The 14,027-nt window shown below is 36.0% G+C and overlaps 1 protein-coding gene across 3 annotated transcripts in view; it reads right to left on the bottom strand.

Moving 5' to 3' along the window:
- FIG4 (FIG4 phosphoinositide 5-phosphatase) overlaps positions 1-14,027 on the bottom strand; it is a 97,356-nt gene that overhangs the window by 59,447 nt on the left and 23,882 nt on the right. For all 3 annotated transcript variants that reach the window (XM_054699100.1, XM_037520210.2, XM_054699101.1), the window contains exons 5-11: positions 13,096-13,146; positions 10,317-10,465; positions 9,577-9,705; positions 7,581-7,681; positions 6,095-6,257; positions 5,606-5,703; positions 41-174 (exon numbers count right to left, since the gene is read on the bottom strand). In XM_054699100.1, coding sequence (XP_054555075.1) covers positions 41-174; positions 5,606-5,703; positions 6,095-6,257; positions 7,581-7,681; positions 9,577-9,705; positions 10,317-10,465; positions 13,096-13,146 — 825 coding nt within the window. The remainder of the gene's footprint in view (positions 1-40; positions 175-5,605; positions 5,704-6,094; positions 6,258-7,580; positions 7,682-9,576; positions 9,706-10,316; positions 10,466-13,095; positions 13,147-14,027) is intronic.

Genomic DNA, 14,027 nt, shown 5'->3' with positions numbered 1-14,027 from the left:
ATAAAGGGAAATATAATCAGATACATGAATATCTATTCACCTTTTAGTATACTTGGCCATATCCCAAGGAATATAGACAATAGTGTGCTCGGGAGGCAAAAACTGGTTGAGGTATGTCACAGCAGCTACAAGTTCTTCACTCAGGATTCTCTCGTGCTTTCTTTTCTCTCGTTCCTTTATCAAAAATTAAACATTTTCAGTATTCTAATTACTTTATTTTTTTTTTTTTAATAGAGGCTTGTTTATTTATTTATTTATTTATTTGTTTGTTTGTTTGTTTATACAAGCACTGGGTACAGTCAGAAGCGCGGGAGGGTGAGAGAATTCACCAGAGCCAGAGCGGGGAGCAGAGCAGGCAGAGGGACAGAGGCACACTGCTGAGGGGAGCAGCGGGCGGCAGGAGAGGTCTGCGCGCCATGTGGGACCCTCCTCCTGTGGCCAGGGAGCAGCCGGGGATCGAACCGGCGTCGCAGAGGCTGCGGGCAGGTTCTTAACCCAGCGTTCAACCGCTGCGCCACCGGGGAGGCCCCTAATTACTTTAAATCAGAGGGACAGACATAACATTTTTACTTCACAGCTAAGGTAAGACAAAAAGACTTCCCTAAATATACTGAAATAAAACTTAACTTCCTTAGGTAAATTAATTAATTAATTTATTTTTTTTAAATAAATGCAGGGCTATTTCTTTTTTTTTTTTTTTAATAGAGGCATGCTTTATTTATTTATTTGTTTGTTTTTTGTTTATACATGCACTGGGTACAGTCAGAAGCACGGGAGGGTGAGAGAATTCACCAGAGCCAGAGCGGGGAGCAGAGCAGGCAGAGGGACCGAGGTACACTGCAGAGGGGAGCAGCGGGCGGCAGGAGAGGTCTGCGCGCCATGTGGGACCCTCCTCCGGAGGCCGGGGAGCAGCCGGGGATCGAACCGGCGCTGCAGGGGCCGCAGGCAGCTTCGCAACCCAGCGCTCAACCGCTGCGCCACCGGGGAAGCCCTCCTTAGGTTAATTTAAATGCAAAGAAATACTTCACTGATTAAAATCAACAGATAATAAACTAAAGACTCAGGAGATCAGATTTCTTCCTGGTACCCTCCCAGAGCCCAAAAGAAGCCCAGATCACCCTATATATTCTACACCCCTTCTAGTAGGACAAAAAGAAGGGATCCCCCAATTCAAGCCAACTAAGAGTCATACAGAAATTAATTACAGTCTGTACTGTAGTGAAAATGCAATTTAGTCCAAATTCTCTATTAAATATGCATATTAAAAATAATAGCTGATCACTGTGATTCTAAAGTATTATTTTCCAGATTTCTCAAATGTACATTATTTTTGAATAATGTACTGGATGATTAATCCTAAACTGGCATAGTAGAAAGCACTTTCACAGTCTTCATATGGCTTTAAATATGAGCCTCAGAAAACACCCTTTGAGGTAGCCAAAGCAGGCACTTTTACACTATGGTCGAATGAAATGAAGGTGAGAGGCATTCATGGAACTAAATCTTACCTTCTGCCTCCTTGCTTGTGGCACAACCTTAGATATTATACAGCCTCTCACTTAAAAGGGGCTAGTGCAGGTTAGAATGCTAGCTCTGCCACTTACTGGCCATGTGACCTTGGACAAGGTTCTCAACATCCCCACGCCTCCACTTCTTCATCTATAAAATGTGGGTACCAATACTATCTCCTTATAGCATTAATGTAAAGTTTAAATGTGATAAAGCATAATAATTTCTTACTGGAGCATCTGACACATGTTAAATATTAATAAAAATTTACTATTTTTATTGTTATCCCTATCAGGCCTTATCTTAGAAACAGAAAAACAATTAATTCGGCAATATTGATAATGACATGGTATTGCAACACTATTGTTGGCATGAAAATAAATCTATGCTGTTTTCAATCATGGTGATTACTTTTCAATTGCCATGAATTTAATTAAATAACCACTGTGGAAATTAAAAAAAGGGTATCCATTCTGCACAGCTGAATAAATCAAATGGAAAAATTATTGATAGATAAGAATTGATTAAGAACAGAGTTAAACCAGTTTAGGTTTAGCTTTTTTTTACACCTGAGAAAATTAAATTATATATAAAGAAATTTTCTCACTAGCATGGTAAGTCAACTAGAGACATGAAAACTGTTTGAAATGTTAATATCAAGTCTAACTTTTTATGAGATGGAGACAAAAGATTATTTAATCATCCTTCAATCATCCCGATGTAAAGGATCTGTTTATGCATTGCTGCTTCACAGTGGATTAGTGTTAGTGGACTGTTTAGTCAGCCTCTGTAGAATCAGACTCTTTTTTTTTTTTTGTGGGACCCTCGCCAGTGGCCGGGATTGAAGTGGCGCTGCAGAGGCTGCAGGCAGCCTCGCAACCCAGTGCTCAACCACTGCGCCACCAGGGAGGCCCTAGAATCAGACTCTTTTAACAATCAAATGAAAACTTCAAATATACAAGTGACTTTGCAAATCATTTCAAAGGGCTCAGAGACCTCCATTAACACCCAGGTCCCCAGATGAGAACCTCTATGTAGAGCTACACTTGATCCCAGGCTAACTTCTTATTCATCACCAGCAGCAGCATAAAAAGCACAGAGATTGCTGCAAAATGTCTATCATTAGTGTCTCTAACTCCCACAACTGTGATGTGCAGGGGTGGGAGGTGTGGAGGTAGTTCACTATAGAGGGTAGAGAGAAAAGAAATTGAGAGAAGAATTCACATTAGTAATTTCACAGGGAGGCAGCATGATGAGTGAATATCCTTCAGTATCGCTCTATACACACACAGCTTTCTTTAATCCTTTAATCACAAGTTCAGTTCACTTCCAAGTGAACTAAATGAACATCTTTTATCTGACAAACAAAAGAACTGACAAAAATATGACAGTAAAATGAAAAATAATGACAAAAACAAAAAAAAAATTCTATTTCACAAAACAGCAATTTAATTCCCAAATGATTTTCTAGTTAATCTCTAGTTATTGCTAGTACTGTTAGACCAATGGAATACAAATACAATTTTAAAATCCACTCACAGACCTTTAAATATTCAAAATAATGCACATTTGAGAAATCTGGAAAACAATACTTTAGAATCACAGTGATCAGCTATTATTTTTTAATATGCATATTTAATAGAGAATTTGGACTAAATTGCATTTTCACTACAGTACAGACTGTAAAACATAGAGAACATACATGTTTTAGGTCAATGTTTATGCTATAGTGAAGACCTGTATTTCAGTATGTTAGCAATAATTTATTTCTATACTAACAATGTCTTATTTTCTACACATATACTGGAAGAGTATGCAAGAAGGCTTTTGTTACTGGAGTTTTCCTACTTTAATTTTCCAATATTATACTACTATTCAATATGAGGCCAAGATTACAGATTATCCAGCTATTGCCCTGTATTATTCTGAGCTGACAGATGCAAGAAATAAGAACATGAAAATTTTGAATGATTGTGAATGAATGTGAATGAAAGCTTAGAAAATGATGTGTTTAATGTTAGAATGATTTACTTTACAATGTCAACCCCTGGTTTACTGCACTAATCATATCAGCCAAAGAACAACAAAGGAAAAATGATGCTGACTTCCTCATTGTGCCCAGCTCCCCCTCCTCACTCTCCTCCTCCCCATTTGGTGACTTTCAGGCCATATTCCTCCAAACTCTTGATTTAAAACACAAATGTGTACACACATATACACCTCCTCCTTTGAACCCATGCATTTTATTATATGGTCCTCTCCTGGGAACTAGCTTACAGTCTTTCTTGCCAGCTCCACTTTGCCTCCATCCTGGGCAACTTTCAGTACCTCAATGTCCATCCTCTTCTACTCTAGTCAAAATACTACCCCATCCTCAGATCTTAAATAAAGTCAGCATCACAGATAATTCCTTTACTTTCAATGGTTCTTATCCAGATTCTCTTTTATTTTAAGATTTCTTGTTTTAAATACTTGACCTCACAAGGACCTCAATTCACTGACAGACCTATTTTGTGGACCAGTTTCTCCATTAGTCCCCTCTCCTATCCAACTCAGATTTCCTGGTCCACTTCTGTAATGCTTTTATGGTATCCAAAACTTCTTTGATACTGTCTTTTTATATCATACCTGTCTGGCAAAATTAAATGAACCCAATTATCTGTTTTATTGTGCTTATACCCACACACAAGCCCTTATGGTAAAATTCAGCCAATAGCAGAATTATTCCACTTAAGAAATACAGCATTACTCTGATACTAAAACTTGACATTCATTACAAGAAAAGAAAAACTACAGATGTATGCTCTTCATAATTATAGACAAAATCCTTAACAAATATTAGGAAGTCAAATTAAGCAATAAAAATAAGGGTAATATGTATATTGTCAAAAATGATCAAGATAGGTTTATCCCAGAAAATCAAAGTTTGTTTAAATTACAAAAGGAAAAAAAAAGGAAGAAGACGAGGAAGAGGAGGAGAAAAAGGAGGAGGAGGAGGAAAGAAAATCTGATTGGCAATTTGACATTACCCTTAGCATTGTCTGGATGTCTCTAGTCAACTTACCCTCCCACGCATAAAGACCGTACACCTTCCCCACTACCCTCAAACTGAGCAGATGACCTTTCCTCCTACCATAAGAAGTTAAAGCCATCAGGAGGGAGCACACCTGCACACACACACACACACCCCTACACCCTAGAGTTCCCAGCCCCCTCACAGAAATAAGTCCTCTATCCACATTTCCCATTTCCTCATTTCCTCCTTTCTTAAGTGCATGATGCCACTGCTCATTCCTTTTCTCTCTTTTGTGTTTATTGCTTCCCACTGATACTCCCCACAGGCTTTTAAACATAGCTTTATGATCTCTTAGAAAAATGAAACAAAACTGGAAAACGTGAACTCTTCTTCATCTTTCACTAGGGACCCCCCCATCCAGAGGAAGGATACTCTATTCAATGCCACCACTTGCTCATTTTGTTTTTAAATCAAAGTAATATTGCATTATAACATTACATAGGTTTTAGGTGTTCATGGTCAAACCACACCTCAGTCCATTTTAATCAATGACCTCATCATTGCTAACAGCAATGAGCATTTCTTCCATTTTCATCTTATTTGACCCTTCAGCAGTATTTGCTGCTGCTGACCTCTTACTTCATTATGAAGCATGCTGTCTCTTAATTAACAATGTATTAATTTGTCCTGGATATAATCTGGATTGTCAAGGAAGCTGGCTGTTACAAGACTAGGCTGTGGATGTTTAATCTCCTTGCTTCCTTCTCTAAATTATCCTGGAAATTTAATCAGAACTTCACTCACACCTACTTCACACAATAAACAGAAGACTGACATACTGCATTGCTCTCGTCCCTTGCAAACATACCATTGATTCTCCTAGGTACCCAGGGAAGAGTCCACATGAATTCTGAAGCCAAAGAAGAGTGGCTCAGAAGCCCTGAGCATAGTGAGATGTCACAGCATATTAATTCATAAGTGTCTCCTCTAATGAGAGATCAGGAGGCAAACCCTTTGTGCTGAGAAAAAAGTTGCCCAGGATGACTAAATTTTATAACCAAACAGATGAGCACACCATACCTTCACCAAATTCAAAATGATGATGGGGGAGCCAAATCTCTGAAGCATCTGATCAAAGTGAAGGGCAGCCACATGTGCAAATGGATCTGCCTGATCCACTGAGGAGGGAAAAAAAGATGAATACCAGACTCAAACTTAAAAGCAGGATTTGTTTTGTTTTTCACTATTTAAAGAAATGCGGTTCAACTAATCTTCCAGTAGTTTCAATTCCCAAATTCCTTGAGGAGCTTATCAGATATTCATCCTCATCTATTTATTGAATGTGATTGATTAGTACATTTCTGAAGTGAATATTAAAAATACTAAAAATTTATAGCAAAATTAAATTTAAAATTTTATTGAAAAATAGATGTCCCTCTTCTAAATAATCTACCTCCCAGCACTAAAACTTAATTAAAACCTAAGCACTTATGAGACATCTAGATGAAAGTTCATAATCTCTAAATGTGAGTAAATAAGAGATAACGTTTAAAAGATTGTTCCACGCACATGTAATAGGTGGTTTAGGCATCATAGTTGAAATATCCTGAGACCAATACAAAGGAACTGATCCTCTAACTTGTACATAAGAAGAATAACTTCCTGCAGTAAAAGACATTACAGAAGCATCACAGAGTATTTGTTCAGTCTCCACTTCATTTGCAACATCACCCTGAAAATAGAGTACATTTAAAATTATTTTATGTTCCTAGAATTTTTAATAGAAAATTTTCAAGTACACAATGAAGTTATAATTCCTATTCTTAGACTGTATTAATAGAGGTAGTTGTTGATCAACATTCAATGTGGAGGTTAGAAAAACATTAAAATGCAATAAATGCAGGCAATTAAAAATAGCAGAGAATATATTAAGAAAAAATAAAATAGCTCATAATACAAGTAGTAGATAGAGAACAGCTTGAGTGACATCAATAGTGAGAGAGAGACAATAAAGAAAAACAATTATATGAGATCATATAGGAGATTAGGATGAATGGTGGGATATAAAAGTCAATTCTGAAGACTAAGGAGGACTTAAATGACAAAAGAGTGAGAGTCAAATAATGCCTAATAGATGGGGGGCAGTGTACTGAGAAGTTTTATTTATAAAACTACAAAGGAAATGAGAAAGAATAATTTTAGAGGCATTAATAACATTTCTGTTTGATTATCCTTTGAATATTCAAAAGTAAATAATTAAGTGGCAAAACTTCATTTTTAAAGAACCAGGTACAACTATTTTCATTGTTGATACGTTTTTAAGAATAATATTGCTCTTTTATGACAGGATCAAAAACAAATGTCTCAACAAATATGTCAACTCAATCACACATCTGCTTAAAACTCAAACTATAACAAATAGTGACAGAGTACTCAAAAGAGATTAAATGATTGATGACAGGAGAGATGAATTTTGTTGGGGCTATTTTCTAGTGGCGAATAGAATAAGGAGTCTGCTTTGAGACAAACTAAAACAGAGGGAGAGAGTAAAGGTCTTTCTCAATTTGGTCTTCCTCTCAATTTTGATCTTCTAGCTATTAGGGTGACATACACTGGTCAACCATAGATCAATAGCTCTTAGAATGTATCAAAAATACATTTCAAGTAAGTGTTTTCCTCCATTTTTTGGGTCTCTGCATTATGTACATACTGTAATTTTTTTATATATTACAAAAATGGCTCATCCTTTAAAACAGTAGACATTTCATAACTCCCTAAACCATTGCATAATACTTTCTAAGGTAACTGATCTTTCAGAACACCTGTGTATTAGTCATATTTCTCATAAATTTCAGATTCACTACAGAATTATTCTTTTTTTATTCAATAAAATAGGTTTATTATAAAGAGAGAAAAGAGTAAAGGACATTTGCACAGACACAAGCAGGCAGAAGGAACTGCTACAGAATTATTGTTTTGATACCATTCTAAATTAACAAATTCCACTTTGCTTCATCTATCAGAAAAGCTTAAAAGGTTAAAGTGTCCATCTTACCTCACAGTTTGCACCTCTCTTGAGAAAACGAGTCCCAGCAAACTTACTGGATCTTCTAGCTATTAGGGTGACATACACTGGTCGACCATAGATCAATAGCTCTTAGAAATCAAGTTAAAGTTGTTTAGCATTCATGACTGACACCACACCACAAGAATCATTACACCTTAAATGCAAAATTATTTACATCTTGTCCAGTGGGTTATACAACACCAAGAAGCACCACCCAAGAATGGGATAGCATTGGGTCTGACTGTTCTTTTGAATCGTGCAAGTATTAGAGCAAAAGCAGCCCTCCTTAAGGAGCAGCTCCCAGTTTTAGAGGAAATGGTAATTAGCACTTAGGCTTTCTGGACAAGGGAAGACCTGGTCTCTTTCCCTGCAGCCAACCAAAGGACGTAAACAGGCACAACTAATCCTACCTTAGTCTTTAGAGATCACACATTTCTCAAAGGAGGATATGTCAATTAACAGCAATATATAATAATGAGGGAGTGCAGTGAGTATAATACTGTAAAAGCAATTCAAATTTGTCTCCTAACTGCAAAATTTGAATGCTGTGAATTGTTTAGCCAACATGCACCTTATTAGTTATGTTCCTTATTTAACTTCCTGAGCCTCAGTTTCGTCTTCTATAAAATGGTGTACTAATAAAGTACTAAAAAAGTACTAATAAAGTAATTTTATCAGGTGGTTGGAGGGACTAGAATAGGGAATGTGTATAAAAACACTAGTACCTGCAGTAAATGCTCAATAAACAGCAATTACTTTTATCATCTACAGACTTCTAGGACTTGCTAAATGCTTGATACTAACACTTAAACTAATGAGCTTCAAAATTACAATCTATGATGCAATTTACTATAATCTATGATACTCTTTTAAATAAAAAGCCAGACCCTGAGTTAACTCTTGGCAACATGATTCAGTATAAGACTCCCTTTTAGAAACAGTAGCACATTCTTTTGTTGTCCTTGGTGGTAAAATATTTGTGTCCAGGTAGATTTGACTTTTGGAAAAGGTAATTCAGGGACAAATGTCATTATTCAGTGAATGAAAGCAGATAATACCACTCATTGGTTTCTCCAAAAGTTCAAGCTACAAAAAGAATGTCAACAAGGAAACATGCTGAGAACACACAAATATGCCCTACAAGGTCTCAAAAAGAGACAGAAAAACATAAACACCACTTAAAGTATATACTGCCATCTTAAACTTCATAACATAAAAGTAATTTTTTGAAAGGATTCAATGTAGCTAGAAATTAAAGACAAACTTGTAAAAGAAGAAAACATGTTTATAAAATTGAATGTATCAGTTTAACCAAAGACTCAATCTACTTCAATTTAATCTATTATGCCTCCTTGCAATCCAGACCTGGACCACTATAATCTTTTCCTCACTCATTTCCCTTGTTCTAGTCTTATTTTACTTAATCTAGCTTAAAAATGGCTGTTAACTCAAACTTCTTAAATACTTTGCCCATGTCACCCTCTTATAAAAGCAAAACAAACAAAAAACTCTCTAAAGTGCTAGCACCAAGCCCAAAGTCCTTAGTCTGACATCAAAGCAATCTGGTAAATGGCTATATGACTCCCTCCTACCAATCTCCTCCCTCACCCTACACCTGCCAGAGGTGTGTATATGAGCACAAGCGCATCCCTAAAGACTTTTCCATCTCAACTCATGGAGCTTCCCTGCTTGCTGTTTCAGCCTGAGTTTGTTCAGGGTCCAGCCCAAGTTCTATTTTTCCTATGCACCTGCACCATCTTTCTGCTAGTCATTCTTCTCCTCCCAAATAAATATGACACTTATTACCTGTTTCATTTTTATTCACCTTTTACATACATAATAGATCTGTTCAAGTGGTCTGCATTTCTCTTTGTAATCACTACCTGGTATCATGGGTAAGTTTTTCTGTTTGTATATAGCTTCCTCCAAATTGTTACAAACATAAGCTAAATAACATGTTCTTTAATTTTTTTTAAAAGGATACTTGACTGCCCACAGAACCCATGAATAATATACAACAGCCAGTCACGATGCACATTTTTTTTAATTATATCCAGAAGTTCACCATTCCACACATACTTCATATAAGGCTCACTACAGATCCCAAATACACCTGGAAAACAAAAGTTGATATCAGAAAGATAAATAAAATGGCTGACGTTCAACTCATTTTCAAGATTTTAAACTTCTGTTTTTAACTTCAAAATAAAATGTCTCATAAATAGCATTGCCATTTTCAGTGGATATGATTAATATCACCCAGCACACTGTGCAGATTCTGTACAAAGTCAAGGAATAATTACATTTTCTGATGTGCAACAATTTTTAACCTAAGAGAAAAGAAGTTACTGGAAAATTAAGGACATGACTGAAAATACATGAATAAAACCAAGAAACAGCACAGAGCAGCAACTATGAGGACCACTTTAAAGTGCACCAAAAGTCTAGTCTAGTCCTAAATTACATGTCTGGTTAAAATTCTGTACATATTCCAAACAAATGTCTCCCCAAAAATCCAGCATACAATTTTCTGGCTGATCCACAACTGAAATCACTTGGTGATTAACAATCCCCATAAAAATGAATTGATCAAATTCATATATCTGGAAAAACCTCACATAAAGGCAAAGAGCAATGAGGGATAGTGAAATGTAAGGAATTAAATGAGATGTCATTTCATGGATGCTACATCAACATACATTAGTTGTGTTGAAAATCACCTACCGCTGCCACCTTGTGTAATTAATCCTTCATCTTCAAAGATGTCAAAAGTTTCCTGGCGAGTCTGTGTCATTTCTGACTTCAACATTTCCAGGGGCATTCGCAAGACCGTGAGATTATATTGAAGTGAATGGGACAAATCATAGCTGTAACTGAGAACATAAATGAAACTTATTAAGAATTACAAAAGCAAAACCTATTTCCCGTGACTGGATCCCATATGGAATTAAAACCCGTTAACTAAATTATTTAGTACCTGTTGCTTTACTTAGAAACAGCACTGTTCCAATTAGCACGGTAGACTATGAATATAACTGGAAATTTAAAAAACCATTTCATGATTTAGGTACTTGTATGACTAGAAATACATAACACAATGTGAGTAACCTATATTCATTGATTTGCAATGTACATTTTTTGCTTCACAATGAATTCAATCTAACTTCATGATCTTATTCAAAGGAGTCACATTCTCAACGTATTTGAAAGGAGTTGTATGGATGTTATGGTATCCAGTGCAATGGTGCATGATCTCTACTCTAGTTTACCTATGAGGATGAACAGAAATAATTCTATATATTAATGTACTTATGGCAGTACTATAACTTTACAGCAAAACAGAAAAGAGCGGGCCTCCCCTGGTGGCGCAGCGGTTGAGTGCCGGGCTGCTAGGCTGCCTGCAGTCTCTGCAGCGCCGGCTCGTTCCCTGGCCGCCAGTGAGGGTCCCACAAAAAAAACAAAAAACAACAAAAAACAAAAAACAGGAAAGAGCAAGTAACATGCCATTATAGTGAAACATGGAAGAGAAACAGCCATCCAAAATACTGCAGCAGTCTGGGCAAAAGAAACCCTTCACCATTCTGATTTCACATAATAATTTTTATAAGCAACTTTAGCTATCTACCTTTAACACAGAATTTCAGAAGGTACATAAAATTCTTTAGGTTTACACAAATTTGCATTTTGGTAATGTTTTAAGATGGTTATAATTCTGTCTGGAGTTTGACACACATTATTTTCATTACTTTTTCTTCTTATTTATATAATTTGAAATTGATTTGTTTTACTTGAGAAATTGAGTTTTGCCATATTTGCTTGATAGAGCCACTAATTTTACCAGCACCTACTCTCACAGAGATAAAAATGCTATTAAAATAATTAACTTCTTTCAGTGTTACATTAATGAAGACATAATTCACCCTTCATGATGTTTTCTTTATTGCATAGAACTATAAATGGGTGATTATACTAACAATTTTTAAATGTTTAAAATGCATATTCTTTCTCAAAATATAACCAAAAGAAGCAAAAACACTAACTTTGAAAATATATCTGCACCCCCACTTTCACAGCAGCATTATTCACAACAGTCAAGGAAGGGCTACAACCGAAGTGTTTACTGGTGGATGAGTGGACAAAGATATATACATGCAATGCAATAAGAAATTACACCATTTGGAACAATGTGGATGTACCTTGAAGGGATTATGCCAAATGCAATAAGACAGACAGAGAAAAACAGTACTAGATGATCTCACTTAGAGGTACAATCTTAAACAAACCAAATTCATAGAAAAGAGATGGGACTTGTACTTACCAAGTCAGGGCATGGAGGGAAGAGGGGTTGGAGAGAGATAGTCACAAGGCAAAGTTTCCAGTTATAAGATAAATAAGCAATAGGGATGTGATGTACAACATGATGACTATAACTAATAGTGCTGTATGATATATAGGAAAGTTGTAAAGAGAAAATCCTTAGAGTTGTCATCACAAGGAGAAATTTTACTTTTCCTTCTTTCTTTCCTTTATGTTATATATATATATATGAGAGGGCTGATGTTAGCAGAACATGCCATGGCAATCACTTCACAATATATGTAAGTCAAATCATCATGCTATTTGCCTTAAACTTACACAGTGATATATGTCAATTATTTCTAAATGAAACTGGAAAAAAATTTAAATAATGTAATGTAACTCATCAACATATAACACCAATAGCTACAGATACTCTCTATATCCTCCTTTGGTCTTTATTAGTTACGTCCTTACTGATGCATGCTATTTTGTGTTTTATTTTGTAGTTTGGACATTACAACTGATAGAATTTTTCATTTAGAACAATAATTATGTCTTCTAGGTTTACATGATGATAACATCAATGATGGTGTAATATTTTACTTGTAATGTTCTAATTCACCTGCCTCTTATTCAATTATTGATATTGGTTGATTGGTTTCTTTACATAAGCTGCCATAAAATAAAAAGCTATAAGTATCTCATTATCAATAGGGATTCATATTTCCTCTCCTGATTTATTTTCTTAGAATATATTTTCATCCATATTTAACATTAGACACTCCTCTCCAGGAAAACTAATACTTTATTTTTACAAGATTGTTAACTAAAAATTGAACTGTAAAATTGTTACAACTCTGCATTGGAGAGTAGATGGAAATTTCATTTTTGTAATTTGAAATCACAAAATAAGAATATTTCTTTAAATCTTTAAAGAATTTTCTTTAGATCTTTAAATCTAAAACACACATGATTTTTATAGTTGAGAACTACTATCCTTTAATCTACCAATTCAAATTCTCAAATTTCAGATTTTGAAAAAGAGGAAATACCTGTACTTTTTATATTTTTAGATGAAAATTTGGGCCCTTTAAAAAAAAGAATAGATGAAATATTGCTATGTGCCCTGATTCTGCTTTTACTCCCTGGGAAATAATGCAAATATTTAAATGACTGATAGGAGCAAAACAAAGCTCAAACTTACCTAAAATAAAAATTACTGGATAGGTCCACATTTTGAAATATCCGTAGATACCTTTAAAAAAACAAAACATATTATACAACATAAAAAATTTATAGTTAACATACTCCTATATACATTTATATCTGCAAATACAATCATTTAAAGTGTGAAATTCAGTCTGCAACTAGGGTAGGGATTTCATCTAAAAGAATAATTATAAGAAAGAAAATATCAAAATCAACAAACATCTATGAACCAGAGACACTCAATGGGGGATGGGGGGTGGGGAAAGGAGGGCTTGGAGTCAAAATAAGGAGGTTGTAATTGTATGGGGAATATAACAATAAAATTTAAATGGGAAAAAAAAAACAATTTCTAAGTGGGCCGATCAACCCTTTAGGGACTCTTTTTTTTTTTTAAAGATTTATTTACTTATGTATACAAGAGCTGGGGTACAAGGGAATAGGTTTGAGGGGTGAAAGGATTCACCAGAGACAGAGTAGGGAGCAGAACAAGTAGATTGAATGAAATACACTTCTTTTTTTTTAAAGATTTATTTATTTATTTATTTATTTATTTATACAACACTGGGTACAGTCAGAAGTACGGGAGGGTGAGAGAATTCACCAGAGCCAGAGCGGGGAGCAGAGCAGGCAGAAGGACCGAAGTACACTGCTGAGGGGAGCAGCGGGTGGCGGGAAAGGTCTGCGCGCCATGTGGGACCCTCCTCTGGTGGCCGAGGAGCAGCCGGGGATCAAACTGTTGCTGCAGAGGCTGCGGGCAGCTTCGCAACCCAGCGCTCAACTGCTGCGCCACCAGGGAGGCCCTGAAGTACACTTCTGAGGGGAGTAGCCGGCGAGTCAGGAGAGGTCTGCTGCACCTTGTGGGTAGCTCCCTGGCCTGAGAATCGAACTCGTGCTACAGAGGCTGCGGATTGCTTCATAGGTTCCATC

This window comes from Talpa occidentalis, unplaced genomic scaffold (genome assembly GCF_014898055.3).
Source record: "Talpa occidentalis isolate TD23 unplaced genomic scaffold, MPIMG_talOcc4v2.1 talOcc4.2, whole genome shotgun sequence".
Lineage (NCBI taxonomy): Eukaryota > Metazoa > Chordata > Mammalia > Eulipotyphla > Talpidae > Talpa > Talpa occidentalis.
The sequence above is the reverse complement of the archived record's forward strand: the minus strand, read 5'-3'. Positions and strand labels throughout refer to the sequence as shown.